The sequence below is a fragment of the Salarias fasciatus genome, chromosome 4, assembly GCF_902148845.1.
Source record: "Salarias fasciatus chromosome 4, fSalaFa1.1, whole genome shotgun sequence".
NCBI classification, from domain to species: domain Eukaryota; kingdom Metazoa; phylum Chordata; class Actinopteri; order Blenniiformes; family Blenniidae; genus Salarias; species Salarias fasciatus.
Window position 1 is genome coordinate 11,272,014 of NC_043748.1, and position 26,640 is coordinate 11,298,653.

General features: G+C 43.2%; 2 protein-coding genes and 1 non-coding gene across 3 annotated transcripts; 1 reads left to right on the forward strand and 2 right to left on the reverse strand.

The window, feature by feature from the left end:
• The first annotated feature begins 9,675 nt into the window (after positions 1 to 9,675).
• LOC115386782 (putative short-chain dehydrogenase/reductase family 42E member 2) lies at positions 9,676 to 17,014 on the forward strand. Its single transcript, XM_030089249.1, has 11 exons — positions 9,676 to 10,095; positions 10,743 to 10,838; positions 11,902 to 11,959; positions 12,051 to 12,169; positions 12,254 to 12,329; positions 13,396 to 13,478; positions 13,923 to 14,060; positions 14,215 to 14,280; positions 14,504 to 14,567; positions 14,641 to 14,714; positions 16,769 to 17,014. The coding sequence occupies exons 1-11, from the start codon at positions 9,676 to 9,678 to the stop codon at positions 17,012 to 17,014; spliced, it is 1,440 nt and encodes a 479-aa protein (XP_029945109.1).
• A 744-nt stretch (positions 17,015 to 17,758) lies between these two features.
• trnal-uag (transfer RNA leucine (anticodon UAG)) lies at positions 17,759 to 17,840 on the reverse strand. The gene has a single exon. It is a non-coding gene; the product is annotated as a tRNA-Leu (tRNA).
• A 3,626-nt stretch (positions 17,841 to 21,466) lies between these two features.
• LOC115387772 (cerebellar degeneration-related protein 2-like) lies at positions 21,467 to 26,311 on the reverse strand. Its single transcript, XM_030090625.1, has 7 exons — positions 26,123 to 26,311; positions 24,838 to 24,950; positions 23,795 to 23,943; positions 23,518 to 23,691; positions 22,446 to 22,760; positions 22,072 to 22,354; positions 21,467 to 21,957 (listed from the first exon to the last, which is right to left on the reverse strand). The coding sequence occupies exons 1-7, from the start codon at positions 26,199 to 26,201 to the stop codon at positions 21,673 to 21,675; spliced, it is 1,398 nt and encodes a 465-aa protein (XP_029946485.1). The 5' UTR covers positions 26,202 to 26,311; the 3' UTR covers positions 21,467 to 21,672.
• Between the last annotated feature and the right edge of the window lie 329 nt (positions 26,312 to 26,640).

The following is a 26,640-nucleotide window of genomic DNA, read 5'->3' on the forward strand; positions in this document are numbered from 1 at the left end:
GCCGGCCCCGCGGCCCCGCGGCTCGCTGCTGACCACTGTTTGTTTCTGTTGGGCCCCTCCGTTTATTTTCGCAAGGGTATTAATGTCTATTTTGATATGCTTCTCGTGTTATTTTAGATGAGTCATTGGGGAATGTGTGGGCACATGTGAGAACAGTCTGTGCCTGCACAAGGACGGAGAGATGTACACATGCGCCGGGAAGATTGTTTGTGTGTGTGTCTGTGTGTGTGTCTGTGTGTGTGTGTGTGTGTGCGCACATTTGTTCGCTCCACAAACCTCACACTCATTTGACAGTGTAGGTTTTGGAATCCTGCTGCGTGGAAGAGAAGCTTGTTCCTTCATTTGAAGTCAACAAAAGCTACCAAGAGATGAGAATAGACGGCTCTGAGTCTGAAGGAAAGCCTCCCGTCGCACACCGGGATCCAGAAATGTGGGCTTTGTGAACGTTACATAATGAGTCTTTCTGTTGCTGATTTGAAATAAACACGAAGTCCTGGGTTTTTTTAATGGTGCCCATTCAGAGAACGCCCTCTCCCTCGTCTGGTTTGACCACTTACTCCTGTGCATCAGTGTCTCTTTCTTTCCAACTGCTTATGAAAATCAGCTTAGTTTGTTCAGAGATTTGTAGAAAGAAACCGTTAAAAAAAATGATAAATCTCTGTCAGCAGATGTGAACGAGAAAACCTGTAATAAAACAGGATTCTTGGTAACGTATTTATTCCTCTTATCTTATTTATTAGTATCTTTATGAATACTTTTGATTTTTTTTTTTTTTAATGAAATCTGTGAATTTCACTTCATACCATAAATAATCTATTGAGCTCATGTTAACCATTGTGACACTACATACAAACCGACTCATTCATCTGTGTGTGTTTTGTTTAAAATTCTAACTGAATTCCATTCGGGGGTTTCGATGGTCACTTCCGCAGCACTTTAAGTGGGAAAGAGATGTTTTGTTCAACTGAAAAGTTCAAGTTCAAGAATTTTTATTACCTCTCAGGAGGCCAATTAGTTCTGCAGCCGGTGAGATTGAAAAGCAAAAAAAAAAAAAAAACCAACGAAACACAGAATGAGTCAGCAAATGACTAAAATGACTGTTCAGCTTTTTAAAAGGTGAGAAATATTCAGTCTTTTAGTCCTGCGTCTGGACGTCAGGAGTCAGGATTTAGTTTAAATTAACCTTAGTTTATACAGCGTAGTTTAGACTTGGTGATGGCATCATTAGAAAAAAAAAAAAAAGTGAGGATTGAATGAAATCTTCAAGAAATGTCGGCAGCAGCGCCGCACCCTGCCTGGCTGCCTGTGGGCCGGTGCATGCTGGGATTGCTGCAGCTAGTCATCATGAAAAGACATCTGTGTCACAAACAGTGAGCGCTGAGTACACAAAGAAGATATTGTTTCGTTCCACCAGTGGATATGAATGATTAATACAGGTCTGGTTTGAGTGGAACTCAAAACGTGGCCGAGATGTGTGGAAGGAATGGGCCGAGTGTGTAACGGAGGCAGATCGGAGCCGGGCGGGCCTGATGGTCTCTGTCAGGGACGGCTGGAGGACGCCGCCGTGGCTGAGATAGCACCGTAATCCTGTTTGTCCTCTCCTTGTCTTTCATGCTGCTACAAAGCCTCTGTCTGTGCATTTTGTCATTCCTTGTTTACTTTCACAGCTTGTTTGACAGCAGCTGATAAATGCAGAGTTTATATATGAAGCTGCCCCCCACCCCCCGTCCCCTCCCTCGGCCTTCTTGACAGCGGCTCGGCCGACTGGGCTCTGGTGCAGTGGATTGAGAGGTAACTTGCCAGTTATTGATTCCCTGCAAAGCTTCTGACCTGAACAGGAAAAGGCTGGGAGTAAAACCTGTTTGCCAAACTCTGCTATGATGTATCGAGAGAGCTGCTGTTCTGCCTTCTGCCGTATTACCTCTGAATAACAGCGAGATGCTGAGCCAATAAACCGAAAACTGTCCAGGCTGACGTTTGGGGGAATAAATGATCCTGGTTAACCGAATAAATGTTCTAATCTTCCCCACAAATGTCCTTAACGTTCTGTTCCATCAGAACAAGAAGTTTTGTTCTCCTCCTGCAGACTGAAGCTTCTCCTAAAACAAGTTGACTAAAGTTCCCTCCTCCCATCCTATTTTATCTGTCCTTGAAGCAGCAGCACTGTCGTCATCTTTGTCTCAAGCCTCCAGTTTCATCCTCCAAGGAATTATGTGCTTGTCTGTCACTTACTCAATTTCTTTCTCTTTTATCTCTCTGTGAAAGCCAGGAAGCTCGCTTCACTGACAGCCCTCATCAGCCAATAGCCTCCCAAATCCATCAGCCATATAATTATACCGTCATTATTTCTGACGTTTCCATCATCTTTGACAGAGGGGGGAAAAAAAAATGTAATGGACTTTATTTTTACATTGTGGTGTAATTAGCTGTACGGTGATTGAACTTTTTGTGCGAGCTGAGTGTGGTGTGAGATGTAACGCGCCTGGTCAAGGTGTGTGTGTGTGTGTGTGTGAGAGAGAGAGAGAGAGCTTTAGACAGTTAATGAGCAGAGTAAAATGTGAACTCCCACAGTTTTCCACCACATTAGCTTCTGCTGCTGGAATGATAATTGTAACACAGTAACAACGCCGACTTCTTTTGGTAAATTAACAGCGAGCTGCAGGACCTCTGAAGCAGCGATAGGCAAATCATTTTCTCCCAAAGGATCCAAATAAACAATGTGTGAAGCGGATGGAGGAAATTCGTATGACTCTAAATGGAAAACATTGAAATGCACACAGCAAAGAGGCCATATTCCTCTGGTTTGCAAAAAGTTAGCATGATGCAGCTGTCAAGCGAGGCGGTAAAAATGGTGCGGATTACTTTAAAGCCACTGAGAGCGTTTCAACATTACCGTTCAGCTCAAAGTGCAAACATCTGACTCACAGCTGCACAGTGTGGATTCTCAGTGTCCGCACCTAAACGCAGTTTCAATAGAAAGACGCTCTGCTGCCAGAGACGAACAGCTCGAACAGTTAGTGTTGAATAAGCGTTTTAAATTCATCCATAAATGAACTAAATCTGCTGCTTCTCTGGTTTTTCACTTTCTGGCCTCCCAGCGCCCCAGTTTATCACCCGAGTGATTCGGGGATGTTCTGCATAAAGTCAAATTAATTGATTTAAGTTAAAATCCCGCCGGTGCGCAGGCTGCTTTCGCTCCTGAGCGTGACCTCTCAGCCCTGCTCCCTCAAATCGGCATGAAATGAAACGACTAATCCGCTTCAAATACTCATTTCAGTGGAAATAAGAAAGAACCTGTGCTTGTGCACTAAATTTCAGTCTTAACAAGGATCAAGTTTAATGTCTGTGTTTTCTCTGTTGAGGCCTTAGCTGTGCGAGATGTTGCGGCAGTGGATCGTGTGTGTGGATGTCTGCAGTCCAGCAGCCGGTGAGTCTTCACCACAGCTCTCTCATCAGACCTGCAGTCCAGCTGGGTGTGCACTAAAGCATCTTTGACCTTTGATCCGCAGTGTTTGGGTGGTCACAATGTGCCTAAATGCGGTTGTCTGGCGCCCCCTGCTGCTCGAATCAGCACCGTTCACGTGGACTCAGGGATTGATGAGGTGGGAAGTTGATGGGGTTTTTTTTTTTTAGATTCTTAGTTCCTGCTGCATCCATCCTCTGTGCTGTCCAGACAGCTAGCAATGGCGATTAAAGAAAGCTTGATGAATGAACTCTGAGAGTGTTAAAGAGTGGACTCATATAGCAATTGTTTTCTAATTGTAAAATTGTTTCTCCTGAAAAATGTACAGTTGTCCTGAGGTCACACTTTTATGTTTCACACTTTAAAGTCTTCTCCCTTCACATCTTCTGCGTGTTTCTCTGTTATGTAACTGTGTAAATCATTTGAAAGGAACCATTTAAACGGATAATGCTCACTGGTGACACACTTGAGTCGCTGCCAGCTGGAGTCTCTATTGGACCACAGTGTCTGGAAGTTTGCTGAGAACCTGCCAAGCTGGCGTAACTGTGTGTCCTCAGCGAATGGATTGCCTTTAATGTATGCTAATTTTTAACTAAACAAGGATGTCTTTCCACAAAAGTGTCATTTAAAATAAAATAAATTAAGTAAATGGACCAAAGCTTCATTTTAAGAAGTGATCTGTGTTCCTGCAGCACTTCCAGAGCTGCTGTTTCACATAATGAGAGTAAACGCAGCCTGACGAATGACTTAAATCAACACGTTTTTCATTTTTTAAAAAAAGGAGAGTGCATCTATAAGTGCTCCATAATTCGACCCTTTCCCCTCCAATATCGCAGTTTATTTCCAAACTGCCTCTATACCAAGGAGCTCCAGTCATTTGGCGGCTGCTTAAGACTTTTTCTCCCCTCTTTAATTATGTTCAGTGCATTCGGCTGTCAGCTCGGGTTTGGCAATCTGTCTGCTGTCTGCTAAATAAAACATGAAGCCTCTATTTCTGTCCCCTCCTAAAACGCCCTGCTCAGGAAGTCGCTGCTGCTGCTGCTGCTGCTCACCTGGACCGGTTTCATCTCAAAGACACATCTTGGTTTGATGACCTCCTGCGGATCACTCTTTATTGTTGGCCTTTCCACGTTAATATTAACTTAACCCAGTTCCCCTAAAATACCCCGTCACCACAAGTTTAAAACAAAGATTAATACACTGTACATTTATGAATGGTTTTTCACAGGATTTGTAAGAATGATGAATGAAGCAAAAGCTGAGTTCATCTCAGAAAGGCTGAACTTCACTGGAGGTCAAAGCTGACTGACAGGGAATCTTTTTCTGATGGAATATTAATCGAGCAGTAATCATTATACCCGGTCAGACGAGGTCAGACGCCTCAGGTCGTTCCTCTGTGTCCAACAGATAAAAGTGAAGACACACTTTGTTTGTCATTGAGACACAAGATCACGTTAACAAGTTAGAACAAAAGACACGTGAGGACACGTGGATTTTGGGTTTCTGCGTGTCTTTTATAGGATCACCTCAAAGAAAACCTCATCCCTTTCCCCCTTTATAGATAATACTGGAATTGTAAAGAGTTGTGTTTGTTTTGCTTGTGATTTACACAGACACAAATGTTATTCTTTCTTTTGTCTTGAGTCTGTATAGTGCAAAATAAATTCATGGGACCGAGGAGCAATGATGAACCTTTGAAAAAAAAAAATCCACATTTCATCATGCTTGTGCTTTGAAGGCAGTGTACCTGCTGATCATTCAAACAAATAGGGAGAAACCCCACACACACACATTGTCCTTAACCTTTGCTTCTTGCAGATCCCTGAATACTTCAGTCTCAGCATGTCCTTCAGGTAATCCCAGACTGCATGCTGAGAGTGGGAAGATGCTCTGTTTAATTATTTTTTAATCTGAAACTTTGTCCTTGGGGAAGCATGAGTTTAGGACAGACCTGAGCATCATATATCTCCTGTTACATCTGCTTGAGTGCTTATTACCACAAAATGATCAAATCTTTCACGTTATTGGCCATTATTACATTATTAGTTGTGTCTGTAACTTTATACCATTTTGTTGGTGTTTCACAGTGGAATGAGACTTTTTTTAAAGGTTATTTTTCATTAACTAATTTGCTGAACTTGAAATTTGAAAAATTTAATTACATAGCACTCCGTGTGCCAATAAAGGTTAATATATATAAAAAAAAACAATCCGCGCGCCTCCTCCAGACGTTACGGTAGAGCCGCTCAGGTGCGCGCGCCTGATTGACAGGTGAGGCGGCGGCGCCTCAAAACAGACAGGCGCGCGGCCGCTGCTGCTCATTTGCCGAGCAAGGCGCAGGTGTGAATGTGAGCCAAGCACAGCGGTAATACAGGTAAGTCCATTCATTTCCTGTTATTAGCGAATGGCTGAGCGGGACAAACATCACTTTATAGCTGTTTGAGTTCCTAATATACACGCTGACAAAGGTTCTGTCCATAAAAAAGGGCGAGTTTGTTACTACTCTGTTAGAAATATTCCTGTAAAAAGAAAATAAACAACTGACTGCAGGGTTGGCATTACTGTATTTTACAATTAAATGATTTGATTTGATTATTTGTATTATTTATACATTTTAGTGAACTATGACTTGTAGTATTTCATCTGAATATACCCTGTTGATCAGTGGTAAAAAAAAGTCAACAAAATAAATAAATGAAGTGCATAGTGCAATAACAGTATAATGAGCATCACTACACAATACATGTTAAACATCAGTTATTATGAGTGGAAATCCAAATATTGAACATTGGTAGGACGGTTAAGGCTCACTCAAAGACACCGGGTTTCTCAGTCTCAGAAGAAGAAATTGGAACCAAAATGAATTATGCTACTTCTTATCACACACAAAATCACAAAAATGCTAAATTGTTGCCTTCATTCTTTCTTATCAGTCCCCCTATTTATAACACCTTGGCCAACCATAACATTCCAACCAGAAACATTCAGACAGATTCTGTGTAGTTTCAGAAAGTATACAGTAACAGTGAACACAATAGAATGAATACAAGATTGAAAAAAAAAACAGATATCATGAGTGAATGATTCAGAATAAAACAATATCAGAGGGAGAAGAAAAGAGGAGTTCAGGCTTCTCTGTAATGAGGAGAGATGATTGAAAGAAAGTAGCACTGAGAGGAAGAGGGAGAGAGAATTACAAGATAGAGACAAACTGCTGTTTTGACAAATATATGAATAGGATTGAGTAATCTAATGTGTGCAACCACATCTTCTAAAAATGATAAAGTTAGAGGCTCCAAGCGATCAAAAACAGGAACCGGAGCCAGAGGGGTCAGAGGCAGGAGCTGAACTCAGAGACCTTGTGGTAGAAAGCTTATCAATAAAAGAGTGAAGGAAGCTATCACATAATTCAGGGGATGATTCTAAAACAGGTAGTGAGGCATTAAGAACAGTCAGTGGTTTTAAAAGGCACATGTGGACCATGTCGTAATGCCTCGGTAATGTTTGCTTGGTGTTCTCAATGGAGCTACTGAGTCCAGGAGCGCAGTTTTTAACAGGGCATTTCAGTCACAAAGCCAGAGAATTAATTCATAAAATCTGTGTCTTCACCATGGCGTCAGTAGATGACAGCGCAGAGCAGAAATTCGGAGCGACCCCCGCCCCAGTAAATCCATTCAGAGCTGGAGAAAGAGGATGATATGGCGCACTGGTTACATTTGAAGTTGTTTTTATAGACAGTCTTCGTTTCACAAATTCATGTTCTGCTTGAAGTATCTGACCTGTGGATGAAGTCCAGGGTGCATGCTGCCTCTTCTAGGCCCTGAAGGTTAAAGGGGTCAAACGTGGGAAAAAAAGGCCTAAGCCCTGCACAGTATGGAGAGATGTTCAGAATTTGTCTTGTTCATCTTGTTGGATCTGTACAGTTAGAGGTGTTTTTGATGACTTGATGATTCTGCTTTGATCATAGAAACATTAATGGGCTGAACAAGACTCCACACATATCTTCTGTTGTGCTTTTTCCTCTAAACCACGCATCACTGTTTTTTTTAGTGATCACTTGAAAACACTAAGCGACATTGTTTTTTTAATCATTTTGGATTTTGGATTCATAAAGTGAAGAATACAACTGTTTGTTGTTTCATTCAAAAATGGTTTTCCTCACTCTTTAGAAAATAAATAGTTTATGTACTGACCATTACTTCAACCACACATTGGAAAAAGTTTGACAACAGGATTGCATTCTCTTAACAATGGAGATCAGACTTATTTTTACAAGGATATTACCTTATGCTTTAGTAGAATTCTTTTGTCGCTTTGATATCATATTCATTAGGGATGTGCGATACCACTTTTTTTCAGACCGATACCAAGTACGAGTACTTCATCTTCAGTACTCACCGATACCGATACTTGCATACCGATACTTTATATATATAAAATTTAAAATAATGCAATGACATATTATTTTTGAAAATGAATTTTATTTCTAATAAAAAGGCAGCCCAGCCACTATGTTTAAGTCCAAAATAACAGTCTGAAAAATAAAACAAACAACACTGAGTTTACACTTATTTAAATGAAATTAAGTGCAAGATAAAACAGTTTTCTCTGAGTTTTACACTTTACATAAACTAGGGTTTTTGAATGTACTAATTTTAATGATTTTTTTATGAACTAAAGTCAAAGATAGAACAACCCCCGGGTTTAAAGAGTTGCTCGTGTTATTTGTGCTGCTCTCGGATCTCTGCTCTTCAGTTTCTCGGTCTTCTGCACAGTTTGCCGTCGAGTTGCTGCCGGAGTTTTCTTTTTTTCCAGCACAACAGCGTCAGACTCTCGTCCACAAGCTTCGCCCTGAGGTGTTTAAACAAATTACTAGTGGGAAATGAACAACATCGCGCACCTCCTTTAGCAATTTTAGCATTGCAGATTTAGCATTCTGCAAAGCTCGGCTCGTTTTCACTTATATAAAAGAATTTCCACACCGGCGGAGTTTTGGTGAGACGAGCAGCCGTTCTGGATTCATTCCTGTTGTCTCTGCTCTGGATGAGACTCATGGAGAATCAACCCGCTGCAGTGTAGCCCTGCGCCTGTCAGTGACTCCCAGAGAGGAGCTTCTTCCTCTTTCATGTTTGTCTGCAGCTTGCATCCCATTCGGTTGCACTACCGCCACCTGCTGGTGAGGAGGGCTTACTACGTGTGGGGTTTTCTTGCCGTGAGTATCGGCGGCTGGCATCGGTAGCCTTCACGAGTACCCGATACCTTGAAATAAGGCCAGTATCGGCCCGATACCGATACCTGGTATCGGTACTCGCACATCCCTAATATTCATTAATATATATAAACACTTCAAGATATATTAGATGAGGAGGTTCAGATAAGGTAACTGTCTTCTCACTGTCAGTTGTTGTGGAAAAACCTCAAAGTGAGCCATCAGAAGCAGGATAACACACAATATGACATCCTCACCCAGATCCTCTTTGACTCCTGCGTTGTTCGGTTTAGTCCTGCAGAATTCCTGGATGACTTTATTTCAATAAAGTTGTAAAACTGTGAAGCAAAAAAAAAACCCAAAACAAAACAAGGAAAAACAGCTCATTTTGCCAGTTCACCTGCTATAGTTGCTTATTTCAGTGTTTGATGTCTGAAAAATTAACTGATCATTGTGTCATGTGATGGAAATGTAAAAGTATGCTACTTACTATGATCAGCAGGGCGGCGCTAACGCCGTCTACTGCATCTGCAATATCACAGAAATGTGTCAAAATTCAATCTGTAGATACAAAACAACTGTAACTTGAGATGATACACAATGCAGGGTGGAGAAAGAATCACGGTTAAAGCAAAGCAAATATTCAATATTTAATCGATTGATTGAAAAAAATCTTGCCTTTTTTTTTCAATCTGCACACTGACACACAGTAACTATATTACAACTTTATGGAGTCCTTTATAATATTAACCTAATTCAAAAGTTGAAATGAAACAAGAATGGTAAAATCTATAACAGATATAGTCCTCATTTGGATTTCAAAAGCCACTGCATTGATTTTAGTTATTTGCCTATTCTTTGTATTTATTTGTGTGAGAATTTCAAAGTGTGCAAAGATGTTTAAGCTATAATTCTAAAATGTTGCTGTGATTGAATTATCTTAGGAAGTGAACCAAGAGGAAATCAATGACTGTTTATCTGATTTGACCCAGTCAGGGCATTGATGGAGCTGTGTGGCCCCAACGTGAGTGAGACTGGAGGCCCTCTTCCCTGCCACAGCGTCCCGCTCTGCCGCCTTCAAGCCGGCGGACGCCACGTCCACAACCTCCCCCACCTCCCCCACCAGCCGTGGGTCAACCATCCGGCCCCGGCCGTGGCGTCCGGCCCGGCCGCGGCCGTGCGGCACAGGGGCAGCGGAGCCACGGCGGCGAGCCACAGCAGCGCCGGGTGTGCGGCCTCCAGGCTGGCGGAGGAGGCGGCCGTGGGTCAGGGGGCGTCCGGGGGGAAGGTGGTGGTGACCGGAGGCGGAGGATACTTCGGCTTCAGGCTGGTCAGACAGCTGGCCAGCGAGGGGCTGCTGGTGGTTCTTCTGGACATGAACAAACCTCCCTGTGAAATTCCTGACGGAGCAATCTTCTGTCAGGTGAGGGACTGAATTCTCTTGTTATTACTACTTAAAAAAGTTACTTATGCTTTTGTTTTGAAAGGAAATAATCTCACAGGGGTGTTGTGATCAAACAGAATGCATATTGATGAAACATGAAAAAAATACCGATAGTTTTTGTCAAATATACGTGCAGCACTGGTTCTAATCCTTGCATAAAGTCGGCGGTTGATGCTTCCTCCATAAGAGGTTCGCTCTGTGCAGACTCTCGCGTCAGCCCGTCTGTGTGTTCGTGGTTGGAAACAGACACAGGTGAGTGATCCGTCTCAGAGCAGCAGCTGCCGACTGGGTCACAGAGGGTGGAGGCATGATTCAGGTTTCACTTGCAGGCCCTTTGGCACACTTACCTTAATCATTGGAGCCTTTTCAGGGCTCCTGAGAGACTCACACATGCACACGCTACCTGTGAAACCACTAAAGTGCTTTCTTGAGAAGCCATTCTGTGTGATAAAGACAGCCAGAAGGAAACATGTGGAATATGTTTAAGTATGGATTATACCAGTAAACAAAAGTTTTAACTGGGCGACTTAAACAGCTCCAGTTGAATCCAGAAGGCGGACGGATGGTTGGACATATAGAAAGTTCACTGCCATTCATCAAAAGCTCTTCTTCCATCTTTCTTCCAGGGTGACATCCGGGATTATTCCTCCCTCTACAAAGTCTGTGAGGGTGCCGACTGTATATTCCACACGGCGTCGTACGGCATGACCGGACCAGAACAGGTGACTTATCGTCACTCCACTCCTCAATCACTTTATTAACAATCCTGGTCACGTCCGGATCGACTGCTGGTGGTCGCCACCCTTTTGTGACAGTCTCATGGACAGGTGTGGCTGTGGATATTGCAAAGACATGATTTTACTTTTTACTGCAAACAACTGTTGATGCTGTGTGAGCTTTATGGAGTGATCAAGATGTCTAATGTCTGTTTCATGAGTGAAATGTCTCTGTAGTTACTCTCAATGATTATATTTATCAAAGGGCAAGCAGATCATTTACATTTACATAAAAACAAATGTAAGTATAGTTTTTCAATATGGAGGTAAGAAATCTTCATTATTATATCAAGATCACAGTTTTTAATCAAATAACAGATGTCAAGTGACCTGACTTCTGTGAAACAGGAATTAGCTTTTCTCATGTTAAACTGGCCTCCCTCCGCGTCAACTTTTCTCTTCTTGCACATTCAGTTTTATTTTGTTTAATTCATCTTTTTCAACCCATAAAACACTTATTTAAAAGCTGATATGGAAAGGTCAATCTAAGCGTAGTATCTGCCGCATTTCAATGGTAACAGAATACATGTGCATTGTGGGAGATCTCACCTGGTCACGTTTTAATTTAGAGCTTTTCTTTAAACTAAGATTATGTTCTTTTTGGTTACATTGTAAAATACAGAAAGCCAGGCCTTCAGCACGATTCAGAACCATCATCCAAACATGTGAAGGTTTGAACAAATCCTAAAATTTACGACCCACTAAATGCTTGATGCAACTTTTTCAAACATCTGTGATGTTGAAAATGAATCCAGTTCTCCTTTATGGCTGATCAATCAAGCAGTGAAATGGCCAACCCATCAACTAAAACAAAACATTTCAACTCCTTCAGTATTCCAATAAAGTTGATCATGTGCTAATACGCCTTCATGTATCTTCATTAGAGAGAGCCACCTGTGGTATTCACGGTGGTAAACCAGTGTAAAGTGCTGACAAGATTTCTTTGTTTATCATCACAATGGCCTCATGAAAGATGCATGGAATGTTTCTTCTTCACTCTGGCTTCCAGTTGAGGAAAGAGCAGGTGGAGTCCATCAACGTTGGCGGGACCAATAACGTCATAAATGGTGAGAAAATGTCCAACAGGGATCGAACCCTCACAGTGATTGTTAAAATTTTTGATTCCACCACAGTGCTGTGTGACCTGCTGTGTTTCAGTGTGTAAGGAGAGGAGCGTTCCCCGGCTGGTGTACACCAGCACCATCAACGCGGTGTTCACAGGCCGACCCATAGTGAACGGTGACGAGGCTTCAGTGCCGCTGGTGTCTCCCGATGTGGTGAGCAGCACAAGTCTGATTCCCAAGTTTCAAATGACTGCCACAACAAAAAGAACCCGGCTGTATTCTCTCTCTGTCTTCCAGCACACGGACCACTACTCCAGAACCAAAGCCGCCGCAGAGCAGATGGTGCTCGCCGCGAACGGATGCTCCCTGAAAGGTGTGAAACGTGTTTAAGAGTCACAGAATTACATGGAAACAGTCATTTCAGAGCAGGCTGCCACCCGCTTCTATGTAAAAACCTGTTTCCAGCTGAGCGACAGACCAGGAGAGGGCCGTAGTGGTGGTTGCCATGGGGACTCCATGTGCAATTCAGTACACTGCAGCGACGGCGGTTTAAATTTAGAGCCTGCATGGCCACATAGACACATACAGGCACATTTTGCTCATCATCTGATACAGTAGGTGAGCTTTATGTAAGCAGGCGTGAACCCCGTGGTTCTCTCTGGCTGTAATGCTAGACCCTGTCAGTGACCATCACACGTTTAATTAAGCTCAGAGGAGGGCCACGTCTCCATACATACAGCAAGTCAACACTCAGATATGTGCTTCCCACAACAGCTGAACTTTATGGTATAACCACAGACTGGATTAACACATGGATTCTTTTAAATTAAATCTGGATTATAAAATAAATCCATCTCTTTTAATACCTGGGACAGCTCTCCACTGTTAATGTGTGGACAACACAGAAGAATAGAAGTTGAATATTTCCATTATTTATAATCTGGGCATTGTTTTCTCAAGTAATCCAATATTTATTTGATTTATGGAACATCGGAATACCTTTAAATATGTCGACCTGCCACAGCAGGAATGAAAAGGTTTCATTCACCAAGACGGTAAATGCAGAAGCTCATCTCTTTCTTCTGAATTGGAAACAGTTTGCACTTACAAATCACATTTTTATTGCTTCAGCAGCCCAAAAGCACTTTGCACCGTTACTCACATTTACCCATCACTCCAAGGACAGCTGCTGTACAAGGTGATTGTACACCATTTGGAGCAATTTTGCTTTCGGTGACTTGCCTGAGGACACTTTGACACATAGAGGGTTAGACTGGGACACAGCCAGCGTCCTGTCAAGGAAAATCATCACTTGATTGACAAACACAATTTAAAACATTCATGCAGAACTTAGAGTCTGGCGCTGTGTTTTTGCCTCCAACAGAAGAAGAAATAAAAAGTTTAACTCTTAAGTGATGAATTCGTCTTGTCTTTAACAGACGGGGGTCTCCTGCGGACCTGCGTCCTGCGGCCGTGTGGAATCTACGGCCCGGAGGAGAGGAGACACATGCACAGAGTGATGGTGAGGGACTGAAGGCTGCGTATCCATTGTCTTCACATAGTCATTAATTTCTTGTACACTGGCAGTGGGGAAAAAGCACAACGCCGTAGTGCCCACAGCCTCACTAGCAGAAAGTATTCCTGTCTGAACTCTTTACATTATTGATGGCGCTCCACTGGTGTCTAGTTACTGCAGTCTTTTCACTACGGGGCAGTATTCAGCGCCGCCGGCTGAAGGGCTGCTCGCCAGGTTAACTGTTGGTGTGGACGGCTGAGAAAGATGACTTTTAATCTCCTGCTTTTAACCTTTACCCATCTGGATGAAGTCAAGGTGTGCATGACTCATATTTTAAAAAGTAAAATATACTCAGTACTTAATGTATAATCATGTTTCACAAGGAAAATGTTTTCTAAGAACGCCACAACACAAAACCACCGCGCGGCTTCTTGTCATCTCTTGGCCCAGATGAACGTGGAGCGTCGACTCTTCAGCTTCAGGTTCGGTGACCCTCAGGCCAGGATGAACTGGGTACATGTGAATAACCTGGTGCTGGCCCACACGCTGGCAGCCGAAGCCCTGACGCCCAAGAAGAGCTGCGTCGCTGTGAGTCCACTTCATATCACCCATGACCAGAAAAATCCAGTCCTGGATAGTCTCTGAACTGAGGAGCCTTACGTTAAAGGGATTGGCTGCTTCATCGCTCCTGTATTTCATAATGAAACCACGTGTTACCCTGTTAATGTCTGTTCTCTTGCAGAGCGGACAGGCCTATTTCATTAATGACGGCATTTCAGTCAATTTGTTCGAGTGGCTGACACCTTTGGTGAGTCAGTGACAAAGACAGCTTCTGTTTTATCTGTTTTTTATTAGTGAACAAGAAAAGCTACCAGAATCTGCTTTTATATTGTAAGAATAGCTAAAAAAAAAAAAAAAAAAGTCCATCCAAATGTGTTGAAAACACGTCAGAGACAAAGTACTCAAACGATAAAGCATGAAAGCATTTACCGAATGAAGTCAGTTTTGTTTTCTGTGTCTAATTTTTCTAGTTTGAACAACTGGGCTTCAAGAGGCCGCTGCTGGGTCTGCCAGTGTCACTCGTCTACTCTGCAGGTAGCTCACTTCTCTCCTTCTCTTTGGCTCGCCGTTTCAGCGCCTGACATCTCACTGTTTGTCCCGTTTCAAGCCATCCTGGTGGAATACCTGCACGTTATCCTGAGACCCGTGATAAAAGTGCCTCTGCTTTTGACAAGAAGCGAGGTGAGCATCTTCAAAAGAGATCAAAGGGACAAAGTTTAAGTATATCACAGACCATTAAGTATTAACACTCATCGGTTCTTTCTTCCATATCTAACAAATAGCGCACGCTTGACAGAGGTTCACTTACACAGCTCTTTAAACACAGAGGTACACAAACAACTTAATAAATGAGCCATCTTGACAAAACAAGATAACAATTAACTCGTGATGACTGAGATCGACCAACTGAAAACTTCTGAAAATCAGTCAGGACCCAAAAAAAAGAAGGAACATCTTTCATCCACTGACAGGTTTTTGGACCAGCAAGCTTAATTAAAGATTGACAAGAGCACATCTAGTCCAAGGAGCACGGCCCGGGAGAAGGTCAGAACAAGCAGTGCTCTGTGCATGCCATGAACACATAAGAGTCAAAATTAGACCATAATGGCGCTAAAGAGAGTGCTTTGGTTAATTTTTCCTTTGCAAACTGTGTTACTCAAGAACACAAAGCAGGGGGCAACATGAAACGAACGAGGCCAAGGAAGGCAGCACAATGCTTGTTTTGATGGGAAACTAAAATATAATTGAAATTATTTTGTCAGTCAGCCTCTTGGCAGTGTAACCTGCAGGAATACCAGGTGAAAGGCGTTATCGGTCATGAAGAGGGGGACTCCGTCCCGGTGAAGCTCGCAGCGCTGCGGAGCTTGTGCGTACACGTGTACCTGCCCAACTGAAAGTACGTGTCTTGAGGATCAGGTTACCTCCTCACTCATGAGTAGAATCTTGTTTAAGTCTCTCCCGCAACAGTGAAGACAGACTTCATTAAGGTTAAGGTGGGTATTTTCCTATCACTCCCCCCCCCCCCCCCCACCCCCCACCCCCCTCCCTCCGCCCCTTTCTGACGCCATCTCATGTGCATCAATTATGGAAAACTCAAGCAGCCATTTCAAGCAATTCAAACTGTTGGCAGCTAGAATAAGAAATGACAAGTTAGTGGCAAAAACAATTCTTTGAAAAATAGAGAATATCAGAATGAGGTCGCTCCTACAGTCGGGATCCTGGTCAGATCTTTTTGACGCGTCTTGAGGGGCGTCCGTCGTGGACTCTAGGGTCCTCATGAAAGTGTGATGAGGCAGAAACCAAAGCTGAGCATTGTGGGCCTTCGCCTGGAGCTCATTCTGTCAGGCAGCTGCAGGCCGGGGGATCGATGATTGTCCTGTGAATAAAACATAAACCGCTGCGGGGTCAGCCCTGGAAGTTCAAGATAAAGTTTACAGGAAGTGACCTCAGTGCCTCGGCTGTTGCCATGGCGAGCGAAGCCGGTCACCTTCCCGCCTGGGCTCTCAGGTTAAGACGTCACATGTCTCGCAGAGAGGAGATCCCTCATGCATGTGGATCTGACTGTGAACAGCGAACATTTTCACCGCCAGATCAACAACCGTTTACAATCTGCAGAGTGAAATCAAAGTAGAGATGATTTTCTTATTGTAATTTCCATCCCTGAAGTGACGACAGAACTGATGCCAGCTACACTGATTTTCTCACATTAGATTGTTCAGTCTATGTGTTTTCTGTGACTCACACTTGACCTTAGTGTCTGGGAGCAGCGGTCGATTTATCACATGTGGAGGAAAACAAAAGTTTTCACAGCTGAAAGATATTCATTCAGGTTGACTGTCGGGACTTGGCTTTTGCTGGAGAATTTCTAGGAAACTGTTCATGAGTGAAAGACAGCTTGTCGTACAGCTGTGAATGTCTGAAGTGGAGGGATTTAAGCCGACTGATGCAATTTTCTCATCAAATTGTGTCTGGGGAAACATTTATGTGGGAGGATGGACTCCTTTTGTGTCACGGCCATCTGACCTTATCCATCAGTGTGAGCATTTCGCATGTGGACACCTAATCCACCAACAGTAAGAAGATGCAGTAACTGGAAACACCCATCAGGTTATCACAGTGTAACACAGAGTTTGATGAACTGAGGCTCATCTGAACCGTGAACCCCGCCGGCCTTTAGCCTGCTCCACCAGCCTTCCTCTCTAGAATGGAGGAATTCACAAATATTCTACTTCCAGGTCAAGAACATCGCTGTGACCCACACCTTCAAAATCGACAAGGCCCGTCGAGAGCTGGGTTACAATCCCAACACCTACAGCCTGGCGGACTCCGTGGAGCTGTACCTGAAGTCCCGGGTGCCCCGCTCCAGGTCTTCTCTTCTGGACGTCTCATGGACCTCCCAGCTGCTCCGCCACCGCGTCCTGCTGCTGCTGCTGGGCCTCAGCCTGATGCTGCTCACCATATCCTGCGTAGTGAATTTTTAAGTGCAGTAAGACGTACACCAGCACAATAAGCTGTCCTGGACATTTCAGACCAAACTCAGATCTTCTTCAATCGGACAGGTTAAGTTGCTTTTCTAATGTGACAGCACTGTCACAGCAGATGTCCATTTTAAATCTCATTTAACTTATGCAATGAAGTAGGAGATAAAATAAACCTCAAGAATGTCAGGTTATGTGTGTATTGACTGTATGTACCGTTCCTCTTTCACCTTTATGTTATGAGAGTGTGTCTGATTTCAATATGCTGGAATTACCAAATGGCTAAAAAGTATTAAAGGCAAATAATGTGAATGTCTCAATTGAATCAATGAATGTGTATTTCCATCGTATCAATCTATGTTTGATTTTATGAAAAGAAATGCCTCACTTTGTATTACAGAATATTCAGATTATTGTGTTGTATTTACAGCATGCTTCCAGTTGTATGATGAAACTGTTGTGATTTGCACATATTGAGAATTAAATGACTATTGGAATAGTACTTTTTGTACAAGAAATAAAAGCAATTGCAATGTATGCAGTGGCCATTTATATACACTCCAACTTGTTTATCTCACAAACGGTCCAAAAAACTTTGTGCATGAAGAGGCCGCATGAGAAATTCCCTAGAGACTAATCCCTTTCCAACAAAAGCCTCAACAGACTGAGAAGACACGCCCTGGGTGTCTTTGTTAATCAGTGATTCGGCGTTTGACTGTGTGGAGATCAAGTTCGAAAAGCAAATTCTGGCAGCGGTGGGATTCGAACCCACGCCATCGAAATGACTGGAGCCTAAATCCAGCGCCTTAGACCACTCGGCCACGCTACCACACTGTGCCAATGCTGCCGTGTGTGGATCTCTTCAGTATCCACTGTGTGAGGACAGGCGAGGCAGAGAGCAGAGCCTTTTAGCTTTGATGAACCTTGTGACACGTTCCATTTGTGGCTTATTTACATAACAATGAGATAAATGCAGTAGAAGATATGAGGAAGAGTCACCATGTTGACCGTAGACTGAGCTGGGAAGCAGCGACGCCCTGGGCTGCAGCACCCTCTGCTGGACGGTGGAGGTCCTGCATGCATACGCAATAAAAACATGGAAAAGGCACAAAAACAAGTTTTCCCTATTAAAAATCTTCTAAGCAATAAATATTCGTATGTGTTGTTGCCAACAGTACCCTAAAATGTCGCATGGTATTTAGAAAAGGTACATGATGATAAAACATTGACTGTTTTCTTTAAATAAACATTTTAAATAAACATGTGTAAATCAGGCTCCTCTGGGGTCACAAGTTTACATTGATCAATATTACATGAAAATGAAAAAAACTTGACTGATTAAGTAATCAATCGTTTGGTAGCTTACAGTGAGGCTGACCTTATTTTCTTGATTTAAACTATGTTGCTTTCTTTAAACCTCTCTGAGACTCCAAGCTGTGTTGCAAGTGCAGCGTGTGTGTGTGTGTGTGTGTGTGTGTGTGTGTGTGTGTGTGTGTGTGTGTGTGTGAAAGCGGTGAAAAGGGGCAAAATTTAACATTTATCAAAGCAAAACTACAATATCTTAATGTAGCTACACACATTTGTCCGACTTTCACTACAACCGGATGTAGTGAGCAATGCAACTGTTTACATTGTAACTACCCTGTGCGGCATGAAATAATAATCTGAAAACATTTTTATTTTACATGCTGTGATATCTAACCTCGTGCTCTACCTACTTCGGCGTAATTAACAGGTAATTAGCCGACTTCACCCCGTGGAGCACATGGGTCACTTCGCGTCTCTCCTGAAACAAACGTACCAATAATTGTCTTAATAAATACTCGATGCACAATATCAGGCATATAAATCAGCAAGAGAACCTTTCTTACCAAGCAATTCGGTTACTTTTTTCTTGGCAAACGAGCGCGCCCTCTCCACACGGAGAAGAATGATTGTACTGCGCATGCGCACACCGAGTTTACCCGTTCCTGATTGGACAGTTTCGATTATGACCCACTTAATCACCTGTCAATCAGAAGTTTCATGTTTTCTAAATTATGCTAAGAATAAGGCCCACCGCCTAAATAAATACGAAAAAAAATCCGTAAAAAAATACGGTTTAAATTTAATTCAAATGAAATATGTGATTTATGTGTGATGTAGCTGAGAACAAAAAATTAACTTTTCTGTTGTCTTAGTTTTTTATGAGCATTTAAAGCAAAGTTACTCCAACCATCTGACCCACTGCTCATAATTAAATCTAACCATGCCTTTGTGGACAACATTATGAAAATACAAACATCAGTTGAAAAAAACCTTGTTTTAGTGACATTACTGGCATGGTAGTACACATAAAAAAGTAAATCTTTATGGCCTATTGATGTTGATCACTGATTCATTCAAAGGTAGAATGTCACTGGTGGTGCAGGTCTATTTTACTGCAGGTTGCTTGTGTAGTTCCTCCTGCCATTCATTCCAAAGTGCACCTCAAATTATAAAAACCTTAAAGCAGCCCGTGTAAAGCCTGTTATGTGTTCTCACTGTAACCAATTCATGTTTCTTGAGCTGTCTGAACTGTGCAAGTCACGTCCCTCTCAGTCTGACCTGAATGTGTACAGACGCTCACTGTTGCTTTGAACTGGCAGAGCTCCAGGAGCTGTCACAGAGCGAGGAATGTGTGGAGGATTGGCCGGGGCTGCAGCGAGCTGGACGCGCCGAGTTTGTGGGCTGGCGGCCATTAATTCTCACAAAAATGTTTACTGATGCCAAAGATGCTTGAAAGTCTGCTTTTACTGCTTTGCCACTCACTTGAATGACTTGTGAATTAGTGCCGACATTGAGCTGGTTTGTGTCTCTCGAATGACATTTCCAAATGATGATCATCAAATATTCAGTCATGTAGTCAAGCTTCTGTTATGCAACGGCACAAGAGGTTTTCTGTGCATTTTAAAGCGCTTTAAGTTCAGTGAGGTAACAGTGGCAACAAACAATGAAAACTACGGTACTAAACAGAATCGCCACGTGATGCACTGAAATTTTATTGGTAGAATATTCCTAATCAAGTTATCCATCACCCCTGGGGTCTTTGGATCTGTACAGTTTAACTGGTTTATCATTGATCTAACTCTTGACACGGAGCTTCAGCGAGCGCTGATCTGCTGCCTTTGCATAATTGTGAGCGCTGGCTTACAATCCTGTAACGACCTGTCCCTCCGGCCGACCGTGGCATGCAATCCCCTTGTATGGAAGTTAAATGGATTTGCTGGATGGAGAAATCTCAGTTACATAAATCCTAATTATGAAAAGAGACAAAGGCTTGTTGATTGTTTGCTGAGCCAGGATAAATCGAGGGGTGGTGGTGGGGGTCTTGAGAAACCAGGACATGCTTGTGTTCTATAGGAAGTATAGGGAACTGAACTGCTCGTATATATTCACTCTTGCATTGATGACTGAAAAAAAGACAGAAAAAATGTTTATGAATCATAAATTTTATTAGTTATTTACCAGACCAACATGTTAAAGCTTGATGAGGATTGTCTTGTTTGTCAAACAGCAGTCCACGAACATCCGTGCAAAGAACAAAACTTTGGACGAACTTGAGATATCCTGACGCCAAATCCAAATGAACACCATTTGTGATCCAAGTTTTCTTTGATTCAACAAGATGTGGCAAATTTGGAGGAAATATCACAACAGTAATCAACAACCTAGAAAACATTTCTTTTGTGCTTTGCATTTACTTTAAGGAGAATTTTTCACCTGTGCAAAAACTTAATCACAGCATACAAAAAGCAGCCCAGTGTACATTTAATATTTATTCCAGTCAACTGACCAATCTTAGAACATTTAGCCAAAAAAGACAATAAATAAGCATTTAATTATCTCTAAAGCCCCGTTAATAAATTAAAAAAATGCCAAGTCATTATGAATCATATGAGTCATAAAAGTGCAGACTTTTTGTGTCCTTTTGTGCAGACATGAGTTAAGGACTTAAAAACAGATAGCTCTTGAAATTAAGCTTTCTGACGTCCACTTAGATTTTTATGTTGACAGATAAATGACCATCAATTCATAAGCCACCTGTTACAAACTTACAGAACCCAGCTCACGCTCACCATCATGCTACTAATCATAAAGTCTCTTCTTTTTTTAACATCATTTCAGTTTTCCATCTTATTACAACATTCCAACAAATCCGTTCACACAGGTTGTGGATGAGAGCAGAACCGTCCAGCACGATCTGCACAGAACTCTGCTCCATATTGCTTCATCTTCAAAATACACCAAAAGATCAAGAGGTCACAGGTTTACCACGATATAAACACTGAGTTCTGTTGGACGACTTAATACTTGTGGTTTTGAGGACAAGAAACAAATACAAATGTGCTTTTCTATATACTGAGGAGCTGATAGCATTTAAAAACCAAGGTAGAAATATCTTTTAATCATTTAGCTTTTTTTTGGAATACATTCTTATTGAATATCATATAGCTGCTTTACATATGTAGTTTTCTAACTTTCTTTTCTTTTTTTTTTTTAAGGGGATGGAATTTAAGGAACAGTGCAGATTAACAAAAGCTATGGCAGGATCGGACCGCACTCTTTTACACAGCCGCTCCTTTGTCGAAACTCTTCACAGCTACAGATGAGTGCGAGTACCAAGGACAACGGAGGACGAGTCATTCAGCAGAGCCCTGAGAACCGCCGGCCGCGTCCGGACGTCTGCTCTCGCTGATGTCCTCTTTGGTCTTCTGGATGCAGGTGAAGATCTCCCTGAACAGAGCCTTGTACTCCGGCTGCTGGCCGTCCTCCGGCAGTGTCGCCGGGTCGGACAGAGACGCCAGGCTGGACCGGCCGCGGCGGGTCTTTGTGCCCGCGGAAGTGGCGCTGGACGTTTGGACGGCTTTGTGGCTCAGACCGTCTGATGCCTGCTGGCATCGCTGCAGCAACTCGTCATATTTTACCTAGAGAATAAGTAGAAACATCTGATGAATACTTTCGAATCCAAACAAATTCCAAAATATTCAAAGTATCTGCAGTGCGTTGTTCGAGTCGTGCAGTGACAGCGGATACACCACCTGCAGTGCGCTGTACTGTGCGTCCACCTCATTGAGCAGGGAGATGCCTCGCTGCTTCACAGCCTCCGCTCGCCTGATGCACAGCTGCTCGTGACGGCGGCGGATTTCGTCAGAGTTTGTCGCTCTCACGACGCTGTCGCTGTTGCACCTCTGCCGGCCGTGTGCCTTCTGTTCCACATTTGTTTCTACCTCCTCCTCCGTGTCAGCCTGCTCTGAGCCGGGCTGCTCTTCTGAGCCAAAGAACACCGTGTCAGGCAGCAGCAGCTGCTCAGGTCTTCTGAAACTGGGGGTAGGAAGGAAGGAATAGAGACATATTTCAGGTTACATGTCAGTGCTTGCTGCTGGGCTGAATCCTTTTATAAGCGGCAACACACCCTTTGGCGCAGTCGGCTCGCCACAGAACTTGGAGCTGCTCTACTTCAGCCTCCAGCTCCGTCTGCCTGGCCCGGCAGCCCGTCAGCAGGGCCAGCCGCTGCTCCAGGCTTCTGTTCTCACTCAGGGTCAGCTCGATCTCGCGCTCGGCGGCCTCCCTGCGACTCCGCTCCGTGGATATCTGGCTCTGAAGGGTCTGGATGGAGCGCTGGAGGGACTCATTCTCCTCCTCTGGGTCTTGGTGTCCGTTTCGGTCACAGAGAGAGTCCTGAGGCAGCCAGAGTCCGTCCACGAGGTGACTGTCGTGGGCTGGATACCTGAGGAGGGAAGAGGTGTGGTATGTCAACATCAAGCAGATAAATCTATGGCACTGAGATTAATTTGCAAAACAGGACTGAGAAACAGTTCAACACACGAGTTTAAAATTTTCTTTTTTTAATTGTTACTGCTCACTTACAGCTTAAACATAGTTGACCTTCATGCTGAATGAGATTCTGGAGAATATTAAGCACTAGAATAATTCGCTTGTATTTATCATCAGCTGACGTTGGGGGGGAAGGCAGAGCACACAGTCTATCACAACTACAAAACAAAATGCTTTCATGAAAACCCACTAAACGTATTTTCCTCTTGCATTTAACTTCCAGGAAGTTGGACAGGAGATGCAGGTTGGAAAATATAACAGTCACAACTCTCTTCACGGTCCAGCGAATCGACACCACGACACTGAGAGCTGAAGCGTCAGTTGAGCGATTGCGTTCGTACCCTGCTGACAATAATTGAGGATTAACTTCCATATCCTCCGGATTATGTCTCAGGTAAGCACTCCAGTCTAGTCTGGACCTGGGTGACCTGCCACTGTCCAGTCAGCACATGGGAGCTGAGACGTCTGAGCACTTCCACCCACCTTCTTTGTTGCTGCCATATTAAAGGAAGACAAACAAATAATTCTTGCTGTAGCCATCTGGCTAAAAGGTTTTTTCACTCCATTACTGTAATTTCTGCAGGCACTGTCACAACTCATTACGTTTGAAGGTCAACTTAATTGCTTGATAGCAGAGTGAAACCCATTACCTGCTCTGGTGTAAGTCATACAGCTCTTTGAGACATGACACACTCTGGGCTCCCAGGCTGCGCCGCTCTGCCAGCTCTCTCTTGTTTCGCTCTGCCTGCGCGGTCTTGAGATCGTCAACTTGGGTCTGCAGGTCGTCCATGTAGGTCTGAAGCCCTTCGATTATCTCGGTCAGGCTAAACGGAAAGAAGAGTGAAAAAAAACAAAAACCCAACACTTCACCATATTCAATAATGAATGCAGTTTGTGAGTAAATTCATGCACAGACGCTGCACTCACCTGTGGATTTTCTGTTGGGCCACACGGTTATCCTGCACTAGCCTCTGGTTGCCTTGCTCAAGGTCCCTGGCAGCCACGTCCAGCTGCTCGTACACTTTGGCGTGCTGGTCGTTCATCTGGCGCAGCAGGTCCACCTGCTTGGTCAGGTACTGACACACACACAAGGACGATAATGTTTTTACATACAATATATATACACACACACACAAAATAAAGTGAAACATATAAAAGTTCCCACTTTCATAGAACCTGGTATTTTAAATATTTGTTTCAGTATTTGATGTTGTTAATTATAGCATTGAGCTCATCTACCATGATTCACCACTTCATTATTTCACCACTACTGCACACTCGGGCGCACATGCCGCTGTGTGCGGTGGCAGATTTCCATACGAACCTCAATGAAAGCTAAAGCCACTGCTCTAAGCAAATTAAGGCTCTTATCTGTATTGACCTGCTGAAGGCAGCGTACTCCGGCTCAAATAGGTCAGCGGTGTCTTGGCATTGAGATAAAAGGTGGCCCAATAACATTTATTAAAACTGTTTCAATTGAAAATGAATTAAAAAAAAGCAGAAGTTCAAGTGCTGCTGTATTTCAGTAGTTTCAATTAAAACTTTGGTTTTATGTTTTCGGAACATATAGAATGCAATATAACTTGTCTTTGGGGACTAACAATACCATTAGGCAAAAAAAAAAAGAAAAAAAGAAGCAAATTGAACCATGTCCAAGAAAAAAAGGTGTCAATTAGTTGGCGAAAGTTTTCTCATAATGAGGCTGGCAAACGCCGTGAGAACTCCACGCCAAAAGCTTTTAAAGCCAGCCATGGTAAGGATTATCTTTTACTCCATCCTATTTACGGCTGAGAAAAATTCCCACTCACTTCCTTTCCAGTGGAAGAGCTTGGCGGATTGCTCAGCGTGGGTTTTTTTTTCCCCTCAATGACTTGCCCCTAATCATAGGCTCGCTCTCTTAAAATCCAAGCGTAGACAGCAGAGGAAGTACATTTAACAGGGAGGGCGCAAAACTCTGACAATGGTGTCACCTCTATTTCCTGTAGCTGCTCTTGGTTGGTGGAGTACATCTGCTGCAGGGCCTGCTCCAGGTCGTGGTTCCTGGAGAGGAGGGTTTTCCCCAGCTCCGCTGCCAAATGGAGGTCTGAACCGGACAAATTAAAACACGTCAAAGCAAGATCAAGCGAAGTGGCTTTGCCCAAACAGAGGCTATCCACAGAACAAGATATGTGTAAAGTATGTAAACACAGCTTTGCACCAGTGTAGCTCACACTAACACACACATCATTGTGTCACAGTACTAGAATTTGGCACAGGGGAACGACAGAGGAATCTGAGGCATTCCTTATGGCCCCTTTCCCCCTAAAATTCTGTTAAGCTGTGGATCTTGTCCAGTAGCAGCACTGACCCAATTTCTGAAAGTGATGCTGGACTGAACTGTGAAATGCAGCGAATACTGAAGACTAAACTGAACAGTGGATATGAAGGTTTACCTCGCTCCACTGAGGAATGTCACAGGAAGTCCTTCCTGCCTGCTGCCATCACTATGTTTATCCGACCATCTCTGCTCGTGAGGATTAAAATGGTCTCCTTCATGGAGGTGATTACATTGGATCCTCATGTTTTTAATAACAATCAGCAGCATGTTTTTGCATCCCAGCTTCACAGGACAAGAAATATTCATTTTAGAGGTGTATTGTGCTGGAACGAATAAAACAACTTTAGAGAAAAATTAAATCTTCACGTTTAGTAAATTCAAACAATGGATGTTTGCAATAAAAATAGTAAAACAGAAAGGGAAGCTGTGAGGGAAGCTCAGGCAACAGTGAAAATGATTTCCTTTTTAAAGCCAGCAGTATGGATAACCTGCTGATATGTCTGGTTTACTTATTCTATTGGCCAGAGGGGTTCAACTCAGAAATATTTATGCTCAAACAAATAGGACATTTCTTAGAAAGCATTTGTCAATTCCTAGTTGTATTCTCTGTTTCTGGCAGGATCAGTGTGTAAACAATAAACAGTGGACCGGTGACAGCCTGAGGAAATCCTGTCCACAGAGGCTTCTCTTCTCAGGATGTTTGAGTGTTTACCTCATGACCAGTCAGTCTGTCACAAGCACAAACTTTACACTTCAGTTGGTCCCTTTAAAAGGGTGAGTCTAGTTAATAGAAGAAAAATCAAGATAACTTAAATACATATTTAAAAGACAGTGTTTTGTCTGCTGTGAGGAGTGATTTTGTGTTCATATATCCTGAAACATGTCCACACTGACAGACTTCAGGGTGCGACCAGGCGGCTCAGCTGAGCGGCTCCTACCGTGTTGAAGCTCCTGCGGGTCGTACCACGGCTCTCCGTTCTTCTCGAACTCTTCCTCCAGAATCATGTCGGCCAACATTGTGGAGTTGTAAAGAAATCCTCCACCCGGTAGAAACCTGACTCGGAGCAGTGTGTTGTTGGCCCAGCGGCAGAGGGAAGTGAACTACATCCTCCTGCTGCCGCACGGGCTTCAAATCTGTTGCCTACAGCAACGTGGCAGATCGTCAGTACACCCCGACCACCAGCAGGGGGCGTAAATACAACTTCAAATACAACTGCAAAACTTTCACTGGTATTTTTTTAAAAATACCCAAACATCTCGAAAGTATTTTTTCATCAATTCATTGCCTGGAATTCAAAAATAAAAATAAAATGGAACTGGAACATTTCTCTAAAAACAGCATTTGTTGTCGTAACTTCCTGCTACAGTTGATTGGCATTTATATTGGCGAATCACAAAGCAGAGATTGAACTGAAAGAACTTTCCCAGCCAATCAAATTCTTTGTTTGCCACCCAG